Source organism: Dermochelys coriacea, chromosome 4 (assembly GCF_009764565.3).
Source record: "Dermochelys coriacea isolate rDerCor1 chromosome 4, rDerCor1.pri.v4, whole genome shotgun sequence".
Lineage (NCBI taxonomy): Eukaryota > Metazoa > Chordata > Testudines > Dermochelyidae > Dermochelys > Dermochelys coriacea.
This window is the reverse complement of record NC_050071.1, coordinates 115,192,967-115,206,142: the sequence shown is the minus strand read 5'-3', so window position 1 is coordinate 115,206,142 and position 13,176 is coordinate 115,192,967. Positions and strand designations below refer to the sequence as shown.

General features: G+C 40.2%; 1 protein-coding gene across 6 annotated transcripts in view; it reads left to right on the top strand.

Moving 5' to 3' along the window:
- The window catches only part of CC2D2A (coiled-coil and C2 domain containing 2A), a 136,379-nt gene that overhangs the window by 42,789 nt on the left and 80,414 nt on the right, over nt 1–13,176 (top strand). For 4 of the 6 annotated variants that reach the window (XM_043514124.1, XM_038398470.1, XM_043514125.1 and 1 more), the window contains 4 exons: nt 1,479–1,619; nt 2,420–2,576; nt 6,237–6,475; nt 8,962–9,139. In XM_043514124.1, coding sequence (XP_043370059.1) covers nt 1,479–1,619; nt 2,420–2,576; nt 6,237–6,475; nt 8,962–9,139 — 715 coding nt within the window. Of the gene's footprint in view, nt 1–1,478; nt 1,620–2,419; nt 2,577–3,184; nt 3,218–6,236; nt 6,476–8,961; nt 9,140–13,176 lie in introns of all 6 variants that reach the window. The other 2 variants (XM_038398469.2, XM_043514123.1) reach the window with 1 other exon arrangement.

The following is a 13,176-nucleotide window of genomic DNA, read 5'->3' as shown; positions in this document are numbered from 1 at the left end:
ATAACTTAAACATTTTATTAAAGATATTATTGAAATGAAACTTAGGGTACATCTACACAGCAAAAAAACCTTGGCAGCAAGTCTCGGATTCTGGGTGAACTGACTCAAGCTCTCAGGGCTCAAGCTGTGTGGCTAAAAATAGCAATGTAGACGTTTCCACTTGGGCGTAGTAACACATGCATTAAAACCAATATATGTTACATAGGAAACTAACACAGAGATCCAAGAGATGGAGCAAAACAAACGCAAAATAAACAACACTGTAATAAACACAAACTGGAAAGGAAGATGCATTTTTGGTTCTTGACTGGAAACATGCCATGGACTTCTGGCAAACTGAGAGGAGTATCACTGAAGTGTGGCAAGCTTCAATAGTCAGCACTTCCAGTGATCTCATTTGCCATATTAGTAAATTGATGGGCCTCTTGTGTAAGACATTGAATCATACTTGCCAATACAGGTTGTGGAGTGCACTGTCTCAGAAGGTCTGTATTTAATCTCTATAAAAAAATATTTAAAAGCAGAAGCAAAGTCAGTACAAGTAGTGAATATAAGCTACTGAATATCCAGGTCTTAACTTAGAGGGTTTTTAAGTAGCATATTATAGAACAGGGATCGGCAACCTTTGGCATGTGGCCCGTCAGGGAAATCTGCTGGCAGACTGGGCCGGTTTGTTTACCTGCAGCGTCTGCAGGTTCGGCCAACTGCAGCTCCGACTGGCCGTGGTCCCCCGTTCCAGGCCAATGGGGGCTGCGGGAAGTGGCGGCCAGCACATCCGTTGGCCCAAGCCGCTTCCCGTAGGCCCCATTGGCCTGGAAGATATCATCTTTTAGGTTATATCATTTTTTAAAAAAGACAATTGTTACAGCCAGGACAGTGTTGATAAAAGATTATGTTAATCCTAAATAGTCATTTACATTGGAAATGTTTAGTCTGGTCATCAAGAAGTACATACGTGTATAAGTAAGTGCTTAAGGAAAGGCAATACCAATTCACATATCCTTTAAATAATGCAATGGAAGACAGAAATGGTTCCAAAGGTCAAATATCCCTTCCAAGTCAAAAGAAGTTGTTAATTTTGTTAGTGTTTCGAATCCTCCAGGGCCATGACTTGATTTACATTACTTCATAGCAGAAGTATAATTCTCCTGGGTTGCTGTTTACACACATTGACTTTAAAATGTTTTTAATAATGTATTGCTTTAATAAGCCTTTGTATAAGAGATGGAGAGTGCAAGATAATTAACTGTAAGTAAAGTCACATTGTCCAGAATTCAGCAAAATAGAATACAGAGCTTTAAAGAAAGCCACATCCTGTCATCTTCAAATTTGAGTTTGTTATACTATCTTGGATTGTAGGGAAGTAATCAGTTAGATTGAAAACCACACCATGTGTTTTTTCAGTATTATAAGTTCTCGCTCTATTGTTCCATCAAGTTTATGCAAGTTTAAGTTTGTACATATATATACATTTATAGGCAAACCAGAAGACTTCGTGATGCTGAACAAGAAAAAGACCGAACGTTGCTGAAGACTATTATAAAAGTTTGGAAAGAAATGAAATCCCTGCGTGACTTTCAGAAGTTTACTAACACGCCCATGAAACTCTATTTGAGAAAGTGTGTTTTGATAACATTTTTGTTACTTCATGTGCCAGCAATGGGATTTTATTGCATATTGCTATATTTGAGAGTTCACAAGTAAAATGAAAAAGGCACAATGATAAGCTTTTAGGTGATACCAGAACTTGCTACTATTTTTTTTTTAAACAACAAGTAATTACAATACCTGAGAGAAATTACTAGAGGATAATGTCCAAAGTCAGAATTGTTTAATTCATTATAGATAGTTACATTCTGCTATTAATTAACATCTATCACAAATCTTAAAACTAACCTCATGCCTCACACCATTTTGAAGTCTTATTATTAAACACTAGATATAAATTGTTCTTCTTAGAATATCTCACACATTTTATGCACTCATGCAACTAGCATTACAAATTCATTATAATATGCAAGACAAAGGAAAAATAATTGCTAATTACTGCTGACCATTAAAAGTTGTCTTAAGGAATAATTTTATGTCCTTCATTTATTATTATTACTGTTATTTATTAGTATTATTGTAGCACCTAGGAGCCCTTGGCATGGCCCAGGACCCTATAGAATTTATTTTGTAATAAGTTTATTAGGATGCCAAAGGCCTGCTTTGTTTTTAGAGCTTCAGAAACTATGAAAAAGATAACCTAGTAATACTGCTTTATCCTATATGCTGAAAATTGCTTGAAAACTTACCTGTACATGAAAGCATAGGTTAAATGTGAATGCATTTATCAACAGAATACATTTTTGTTATAATGAAAGGAGCCAACAATAGTGTACAATATATTTGTAAATTATAATTAATTGTTTTGAAGGGAAGAGGTTGACCAGAGATCAGATAAAAAAATCTATGAAGCAGAAATTCAGGCTGAAATAAATGAACTTTTAGAAGAATGCATGGAAGAGTATGGAAAGAAAATAGAAGAATATAAAACTGAGCTACAAGAGTGGAAATCTTGGAAAAAGGCAAAGGTTTGTGTAAACAACACAGCCTATAAAATTGAATTATTGCCAAGTGTATTTTTAAGCTATCTCTTATGGTAGAAATAACTTAAAGATCAGTATAGCCATCACAAATTGTTAAGTATAATGGAGTTCAGTTGGGTAAATTATTTATGTTTAGGATTGTTACTAAATTAACTTATGTTAAATAAGTGGTATTTAAGTGCAATAGCTGTAGTGGAGTAGAACAAGTTAAACTTTCTCTAAGAAGTTTATTCTGTAGTGGTGATTGTTTTGTCTGATGTTGGTTTTCAAACGTCTTTGCTTACATTTCAGCACTTAAATGGTTTCATTAGATTAAACAGTTTTGCTGTATGCATGTTAAATTCATGTCCTTGTGATTGTGAATGATTTTCCTTGTCATGTCAGGAGTTAAAATGAATATATTTCTCAGAGTTAGCAGTGAAGCAACAAGATGTTTCTGGGGAACTGGCAGTCAATACTAAATGTCTAGCTACATCAAATAACTATTTAAAACTAGAAAATGCAATGAACTAATGTACTAGTTTTTCACTTCTTCAGCGCTTCATTAATATTTGTCTTAGAATACAAATTAAGGGCTCTGTTCTTCTTTGAAGATACAGCTGTGTGCAAGAGGAGGGGATTTCAAGGTACGCGGAACCAACTGCGATTGCCAGAGATGATTGTTTCGAGCAGCCACAGTACTTTCCAGAGCTTCCTGGCAGTTCAGCCACAATATTATCCTTTTAAAGAATGCAATGTGTGCTCTTTGCAAGCCTCGGCAGCTCTGGTCCCAGAATGGAAAAGGTCATGGCACTGCTCCCTCCACACTTCCTTTGGGAAGCACTAGGAACTCTGAGGAGGAGGTGTCAGAGTAGTGTAAGGATTTCAGTTGTACTTCGCCCATGCATCTTCTTTTAGTGGTCTTATGCACTAGCTATCATTTTTGTTCAGGCACTAGTTATTTCTGTTCAGGAGAAACCCATGTGTCAAATAATAGGGGCCTTGTCAATTAAGATTGGCGTGCAGTGACTAAGCTGTCTAATGTATTTTCATTAATAACAAATGATTTTTATTACCGCTATCACTTTGTTTCTTCCAGGGCCACTCATTCTCCCCAGGATTAATAAAATAATCTACCTGAGAAGTGCCAGTTTTATGTTGTTATGGTTATTAGCATAGAAAGGTAGAGGGAGAAAGATGGATGGATGCTTTTAGTTTTTGTCTTAATAGCACTTCTACAAGGTGGCCTCTAAATATTCCTGCTTATGGGCTACACCCTCCTCAGCAACTCTTTGCCCTGACTGTCCTGGGTTTGGGGACCTTCTGTTCTTTGTTTGTTTGTTTGTGATATGATAGTACCTAGATATCATCATTAGTGATAAGGGCCCCCTTGTTCTAATCATTGTACAGACACATAATGTAAAGACAAATCTTGCCTCAAAGAGCTTACAACCTAAATATATTATGAGAGACAACAGGTGGAAATAATGAATAGATGGGGGGAATGCAGGATACCAGTAAGACAATTATGATCAATGTAATCCAACACAGGAGCTGCCTAGTCATTGTTGAGTGTGTCTTGTAGATCTCATAGCAGAGTTGAGTTGTAAAGGAAAGATTTGAAGGAAGATACAGTAGTGGCTATGCTGATTTTTGGGAGAGCTGCTCCTCTGCATAAAGGTTGTAATTGGAGCAAGCATGAAGGTGTTAAGGGGAAATTTGTGTATGGGCAATGAAAGATGATAGAGCAGAGGTAGGGGTTGGGAGCTCAATAACATATAAGAGATAATAGGTAGGGTGAGGCTAACCCAGAAAGAACCTTAAAAGTGAAGGCAAATAGTTAGTGTTTGATGCAGTGGAGAAGGGGCACCAGTTGAAGGATTCAGAAAGGGGGATGATTGGTTGGAGCCAGGATGTTCTTTGCAGTGGCTTTTTGAATGGATGAAGAAGGGGAGAAAAACCGTTCCTAGTGGAACCTGTAACCTTTGATTTGTGAGTTCCCAATTAGTAACTTAAAAATAAGGTATAAAACCAAACTGAATTATTTAAGCCTCCAGAGTATTTACAGCAAATTTAAGTAGTGGAGGAATGTGAATGGCACAAAGTGATAAAATTAAAAACTGTTTAATATAAAATATTTCAGCAAACGAGCATTACAATATAACCATACACTCTGTTTATACTCTCATTCTTAGATGAAGTACTGCATTTAGGGGTGATGAATCCCTAATTGAGGAGAACGGCTATAGTCCTTTCTCTAATGGTACCTTGATGGTGGATGGCTGTGCCTAATCTAAAATTAGTGTGCTACCGTTTTTATAATCAATTATAATAATACCCCTTAATTAATGAACATTAAGTCTACCTTTTTAACATAATTAAATATTTTTTACATTTGCATTAGCTATTTAATATTAATTGTCATTTTAGTTAATATCTGTGTAAATACCATTCCAGTAACTATCAGTATAGATAACATTTTCCAGAATGTTAACATTTTATCTAAAATGCATGTAAAAACCAGTTGGACCAAAACATATTTACAGCATAACCAGGGATTGTGTCCTAATTTATCTTCAACCTGCCTCTAAATTGTCTCACTTTACATTGCTCATATTTTACCAGGCCTCACTTAACTATTGTCAAACTTGTTTTTACAAAATAGATTTTTTGGTGTTTCTATATAAATATAAGCAAGCACCATCTCTGTAGGCTACAGACCAGACAAGGCCTTACATGTTTGAAGCTGAGATTATAAAAGGATCTGTGATCCTCAACCATCTCAGGTCTGTCCTTTTTTTTTTTTTAAAGTTAGGTGCAAGTATACAGACCTTTACTCCATGCCAGTAGAGCACTTTTTTGGTTTGTGTGGGTTGTGGTGCTTTGTTTTTTGTTTCCGTTTTAGCCTCAAATATCCTGATAGTTTACTATCATTATTGGAGTTTTGATATCTTAGATTATAGTCTAAAGAGTTTCTAGATAACTTGGTGGGCATAATAAAATGAGTAAAGGGAAGGAGTAGATTAAAAGGAAGAAAGATGATTAAAAATATAGAGCAGAGTAAGGCAAAAGAACAAGCAAGCAAGCGTGTTAGAAATAACAGTTGCACAACTAGTTTGACTAGATGTGGGAGTCAAAGGGAGAATTTCTGTGGGTCTGTGCTATGAAAATACAGCTGATCTGTGGGAGATCTGGGTTTTGTTTCTTGTACTTTGGATCACTGGGGACCGGAAGAATTGCAATAGTAATTACGTCAGTCTTTACCTATGTTAGTTAAAGAGTCAAGTATGATCCTGGGAATGGCTGTCAACCCTAACAGAGGACAAACTTGATGGCACAGGATAAAGAGAAAATCTAAAGCCTCACAATGATCACTCAGGCAAATTCAGAATTTGTCAGTGTATTCTTTGAGATAGTCAATTTAAGCCTGTTGTTTAGCTATATGAATGCAGAGAACTACTAGCTGCAGAATAAATGAAGTCGGACCAAAGAGTGGGAGAACTTTATGTAATCCTTTAAGAATAATAAAAAGTAATTTCCAACTAACAATTTGCAATGTGTAAGGAAAGTAGAACAGTCAGAAATAACTAAACATAGTGTATATTTTGGTCAAAACAATTGCAAGTAGAACACTTTGGAGGAAAACTCTGTATTCTCTATATGCAGAAGACCAAGAAGAAAAAGAAAATAAAACAAAGTCAAGACCAAGAGGAAGAAGAAGCAGAGGAGTCAGAGTATGGTGAGGAACCAGTAAAACCCATCCCTCCTAAGCTGGCTGATAGGCTGGAGGTAGAGCAACAAGTTAGAGAAAAAGCTATCAACATCAGGAGGAAACCCGGAGAACCTGTTTTAATTCCTGAGTTGAGCCTGACTGGAAGTATAACTCCTAATGATCTGTGCCCCAGGTAAGATTGCTCTGAGACATTTATGGTTCTCTACAAATTAGTTTGTCATTTATAATTTTAGGTAGGTGAGGTAATGTATTTTATTGAACTAACATCTTTTGGTGGAAGGGACAGATTTTCATGGTTCACAGAGCTCTCTCTCTCTCTCAGGTCTTCAAAGCTTGAAAGCTTCTCTCGTCCACCAACAGAAATACATTACCTCATCTACCTTGTCTCTCTCATATTGTAGGACTAACATAGCTGTAACACTGCAAGTACTTATTATTTTGTCATTATCAATCTTCTGTTATATTTTTAGTTTGAATATTATTTATTTATTTATATTTAATTTAAATTAATTAAACTTTAGAAATACATTCTGAACACCTTGCTTAGCCTAGCTATTGGAATGTTCAGCATCTTCTTTCTAAAGTTGTTATAACTTTATTAAGTTCCTTTGTAGGTCACATTTAAGATCCTGCATATATTTATAACATTGGGCAAAGTCCTGCAAGTTCCTCTGTGGCCAAGGAGGACCCTACATGCAGTGGAAGAATTGGACTACCACTGTCACTAGAAAGAACAGATGCAAAGTCGAGAGGCCATTCACTGAATTTTGGTAGCTCTTTATGTATCATGGAGTCCAGCTCTGTGACAGCTCCCTGTGGGAATGAGGACGAGTATCTGTAGATGAGCTGAGGGAGTGTCAGGGAAGTGTTGTGGGTCCAATACAGGGGTGGGCAAACTTTTTGGCCCGAGGGCCACATCTGGGCATGGAAATTGTATGGCGGGCCACAAATGCTCACAGAATTGGGGATTGGGGTGCAGGCCCTGGGTTGGGGCCAGAAATGAGGAGTTCAGGGTGCTGGAGGGGGCTCCGGGCTGGAGCAGGGGGTTGGGGTGCAGGTGGGGGAGTGAGGGCTCTGGCTGACAGTGTGGGCTCTGGGGTCCAGGACAGTGGGACCGAGAGGTTCTGAGGGTGGGAGAGGGATCAGGGCTGGGGCAGGGGGTTGGGGTGCTGGAGGGGTCTGGGGCGCTTACCTCAAGCAGCTCCCGGAAGCAGCGGCACGTCTCCTGACTGGCTCCTATGTGGAGGCACAGCCAGGTGGCTCTGCACTCTGCCCTGTCCACAGGCGCCACCCCTGCAGTTCCCATTGGCCACGGTTGCGGGTCAATGGGAGCTGCGGGGGCCGGCGCTTGGGGTGGGAGCAGCATGCATAGCCCCCTGGCTGCCCCTACGCATAGGAGATGGAGGAGAGACATGCTGCTGCTTCCGGGAGGCGCGCAGAGCCATGGCACACGTGGAGCGGGGCAAGCCCCAGACTCCGTTCCCCGGCAGGAGCTCAAGGGCCGGATTAAAACCTCTGAAGGGCCAGATGTGGCCCCTGGTCCAGTGGATCAGCAAACTGCACAGATCCACTGGCCATGAATCCTTTAGAGATGGACAGTGAGCCACGATCACCTGTACAACTATGAGCTGTTGTAATATCTGTGGCCTAGTTGCACATGTGAAAAATTTCTCACACACCCCATTCAACCCATATACAAAGTCCTATTATCTCAGGCTGTGGGTGAGATACTTAGTGACAGAATCATTTTCACAACCCAAAGTTAAAGGGCAAGCCACCTCTGCATCTGTAACTCATGGAATGTAGCAGATGCCAACCTAGCCCATCCCATGTAAAGTGTGTAGAGACACACTTTTTACAGATTGTTGACCCTCTGGTTGTCTCCAGCTCCTCCCTCTGTTGTTTCCTGTTTCTACTACAGCCCAATACTGAGGTTTTGTTGGGGTTTTGGGGGAAACCTCCAGTCAACAAATAGCAAAAAATTACACTGAAGGAAACCAACCTTTACAAATTATTTAAATCTTTAAAAAAAAAAAAAAGCAGACTTTTTATCCTTGAAAAGGGAGAAATGTCAAAGACTCCATGAAATCCACTAGAAACTTCACTGTCACTATCAATGTTATGTGGAAAGTGCTCAGACACCATAGGAGAAGCAATAGATAGAGAGAGAAGAAATTTATACATTGTCAGTATTTCACAGTTTAATACAGATTATTTAAGGGTTTCAATTTCTTAAACTGTTCCATATCAAGGTTATGCAGAAAATAGCTTTAGCATAAACCATTCCTGTTGCTGTTCGTCTTTTACACTGCCAGCATATTTTAGATCCTGACTGCTTTTGATGATGTTTATAATTTGTGGGGGAAAGAATTTTCACTAGATGAACAGGTCAGATTTTATCTCCACTTGAGGCTTCTTCATATAACAGTAAGAGGAAACATTTTATTATAAAATCTTTTTGCATGCATGAGAAATAAAGGAACTGAAATTCCCAAGTCGTTTTCCTGTGTAATGATGTTTCTATAGAGTGATTGATTAATTGGCATATTTTTGGTTTTCTTCTCTTGCTTTCTTTTCAGTAATCCGACTCCTATAAAATACCCCAAAGAGCAAAGATATTTTGCACAAAATCTCTCTTGGTTCAATTTATGTTCACAGGGCAGAAGTTTTAAGACGAGAAGATGTAAAAAAACGTTCAGTATTTTTAAAAATCCTTTTCAACACTAAAGAAGTGTCGAGGACCGTCACACGGCAAATAAGCTCAGACTTCAGAGTTCACTTTGGACAAATTTTCAATTTGAAAATATTCAATTGGCCAGAGAGTTTGAAACTTCAGGTACATAATTCTTTTACAAGGACTCCACTATGTAACAAATGTTAAAAAGACCATTTTAATTACTTGCTTTTACACTCTATTTTTTAATAACAGCTAGAAGGTTGTAAAGCGTGGGTCCTCCAGGAAATGAATTGTTCCCCTACCTCAGCTCTAAGTTACAAAGATCTAACTTGGCATTGCATTTTTAGCCTGGGTATGTGTTGGGAGGGGAAAAGGCCAAGATTTGTCCCTTATCTCTTGGTCTGGACAGTGTGGACTGAGATTCAGAGAAGAAATTAAAACATCTTTAAAAAAATACACTTAAATTAATAGGTTCTGGCTGTATTCCAGGTTTCAAAAGGGAAATTAATAAATGATCAAATTATATGGTTCTATAGGTTTCAGAGTAGCAGCCGTGTTAGTCTGTATTCACAAAAAGAAAAGGAGTACTTGTGGCACCTTAGAGACTAACAAATTTATTGGAGCATAAGCTTTCATGAGCTACAGCTCACTTCATCGGATGCATTTGGTGGAAAAAGCAGGGAAGATTGATATACACACACACAGAGAACATGAAACAATGGGTTTATCATACACAATGTAAGGAGAGTGATCACTTAAGATAAGCCATCACCAGCAGCAGGGGAGGGGAAAGGAGGAAAACCTTTTATGGTGACAAGCAAGGTAGGCTATTTCCAGCAGTTAACAAGAATATCTGAGGAACAGTGGGGGGTGGGGTGGGGTGGGGGGGAGAAATAAGGTGGGGAAATAGTTTTACTTTGTGTAATGACTCATCCATTCCCAGTCTCTATTCAAGCCTAAGTTAATTGTATCCAGTTTGCAAATTAATTCCAATTCAGCAGTCTCTCGTTGGAGTCTGTTTTTGAAGCTTTTTTGCTGAAGGATAGCCACTCTTAGGTCTGTGATCGAGTGACCAGAGAGATTGAAGTGTTCTCCAACTGGTTTTTGAATGTTATAATTCTTGACGTCTGATTTGTGTCCATTCATTCTTTTACGTAGAGACTGTCCAGTTTGACCAATGTACATGGCAGAGGGGCATTGCTGGCACAGGATGACATATATCACATTGGATTGATGCGCAGGTGAACGAGCCTCTGATAGTGTGGCTGATGTGATTAGGCCCTCTGATGGTGTCCCCTGAATAGATATGTGGGCAGAGTTGGCAACGGGCTTTGTTGCAAGGATAGGTTCCTGGGTTAGTGGTTTTGTTATGTGGTGTGTGGTTGCTGGTGAGTATTTGCTTCAGATTGGGGGGCTGTCTGTAAGCAAGGACTGGCCTGTCTCCCAAGATCTGTGAGAGTAATGGGTCGTCCTTCAGGATAGGTTGTAGATCCTTGATGATGCGTTGGAGAGGTTTTAGTTGGGGGCTGAAGGTGATGGTTAATGGCGTTCTGTTATTTTCTTCGTTGGGCCTTTCCTGTAGTAGGTGACTTCTGGGTACTCTTCTGGCTCTGTCAATCTGTTTCTTCACTTCAGCAGGTGGGTATTGTAGTTGTAGGAATGCATGATAGAGATCTTGTAGCGGTCAGTAGGTTTTCGATATAGGGTGGTGTTTATGTGACCATCGCTTATTAGCACCGTAGTGTCCAGGAAGTGGATCTCTTGTGTGGACTGGTCCACGCTGAGGTTGATGGTGGGATGGAAATTGTTGAAATCATGGTGGAATTCTTCAAGGGCTTCTTTTCCATGGGTCCAGATGATGAAGATGTCATCAATGTAGCGCAAGTAGAGTAGGGGAATTAGGGGACGAGAGCTGAGAAAGCGTTGTTCTAAGTCAGCCATAAAAATGTTGGCATACTGTGGGGCCATGCGGATACCCATCGCAGTGCCGCTGACTTGAAGGTATACATTGTCCCCAAATGTGAAATAGTTATGGGTGAGGACAAAGTCACAAAGTTCAGCCACCAGGTTAGCTGTGACATTATCGGGGATACTGTTCCTGATGGCTTGTAGCCCATCTTTGTGTGGAATGTTGGTGTAGAGGGCTTCTACATCCATAGTGGCTAGGATGGTGTTTTTAGGAAGATCACCAATGGATTGTAGTTTCCTCAGGAAGTCAGTGGTGTCTCGAAGATAGCTGGGAGTGCTGGTAACGTAGGACGTGAGGAGGGAGTCTACATAGCCAGACAATCCTGCTGTCAGGGTGCCAATGCCTGAGATGATGGGGCGTCCACGATTTCCAGGTTTATGGATCTTGGTTAGCAGATAGAATACCCCAGGTCAGGGTTCTAGGGGTGTGTCTGTGCGGATTTGTTCTTGTGCTTTTTCAGGGAGTTTCTTGAGCAAATGCTGTAGTTTCTTTTGGTAACTCTCAGTGGGATCAGAGGGTAATGGCTTGTAGAAAGTGGTGTTGGAGAGCTGCCTAGTAGCCTCTTGTTCATACTCCGACCTATTCATGATGACGACAGCATCTCCTTTGTCAGCCTTTTTGATTATGATGTCAGAGTTGTTTCTGAGGCTGTGGATGGCATTGTGTTCTGCATGGCTGAGGTTATGGGGCAAGCGATGCTGCTTTTCCACAATTTCAGCTCGTGCACGTCAGCGGAAGCACTCTATGTAGAAGTCCAGGCTGCTGTTTCGACCTTCAGGAGGAGTCCACCCAGAATCCTTCTTTTTGTAGTGTTGGTAGGAAGGTCTCTGTGGATTAATATGTTGGTCAGAGGTGTGTTGGAAATATTCCTTGAGTCGGAGACATCGAAAATAGGATTCTAGGTCACCACAGAACTGTATCATGTTCATGGGGGTGGAGGGGCAAAAGGAGAGGCCCTGAGATAGGACAGATTCTTCTGCTGGGCTAAGAGTATAGTTGGATAGATTAATAATATTGCTGGGTGGGTTACGGGAACCACTGTTGTGGCCCCTTGTGGCATGTAGTAGTTTAGGTAGCTTAGTGTCCTTTTTCTTTTGTAGAGAAGCAAAGTGTGTGCTGTAAATGGCTTGTCTAGTTTTTGTAAAGTCCAGCTACGAGGACGTTTGTGTGGAAGGTTGGTTCTTTATGAGAGTATCAGGTTTTGAGAGCTCATTCTTAATCTTTCCCTGTTTGCTGTAGAGGATGTTGATCAGGTGGTTCCGCAGTTTCTTTGAGAGTGTCTGGCACAAGCTGTCAGCATAGTCTGTGTGGTATGTAGATTGTAATGGATTTTTTACCTTCAGTCCTTTCGGTATGATGTCCATCTGTTTGCATTTGGAGAGGAAGATGATGTCTGTCTGTATCTGTACGAGTTTTTTCATGAAGTTGACAGATTTCCACTCTATACGGCTAAATTCAGTGCCTTGCATAATGACAGGTTTCAGAGTAGCAGCCGTGTTAGTCTGTATTCGCAAAAAGAAAAGGAGTACTTGTGGCACCTTAGAGACTAACAAATTTATTAGAGCATAAGCTTTCGTGAGCTACAGCTCACTTCATCGGATGCATTTGGTGGAAAAAACAGGGAAGATTGATATACACACACAGAGAACATGAAACAATGGGTTTATCAAACACAATGTAAGGAGAGTGATCACTTAAGATAAGCCATCACCAGCAGCACAACAGAACCACCAACCCAGGAACCTATCCTTGCAACAAAGCCCGTTGCCAACTCTGTCCACATATCTATTCAGGGGACACCATCATAGGGCCTAATCACATCAGCCACACTATCAGAGGCTCGTTCACCTGCGCATCTACCAATGTGATATATGCCATCATGTGCCAGCAATGCCCCTCTGCCATGTACATTGGTCAAACTGGACAGTCTCTACGTAAAAGAATGAATGGACACAAATCAGACGTCAAGAATTATAACATTCAAAAACCAGTTGGAGAACACTTCAATCTCTCTGGTCACTCGATTACAGACCTAAGAGTGGCTATCCTTCAGCAAAAAAGCTTCAAAAACAGACTCCAACGAGAGACTGCTGAATTGGAATTAATTTGCAAAAAGGATACAATTAACTTAGGCTTGAATAGAGACTGGGAATGGATGAGTCATTACACAAAGTAAAACTATTTCCCCACATTATTTCTCCCCCCCCACCCTACCCCACCCCCCACT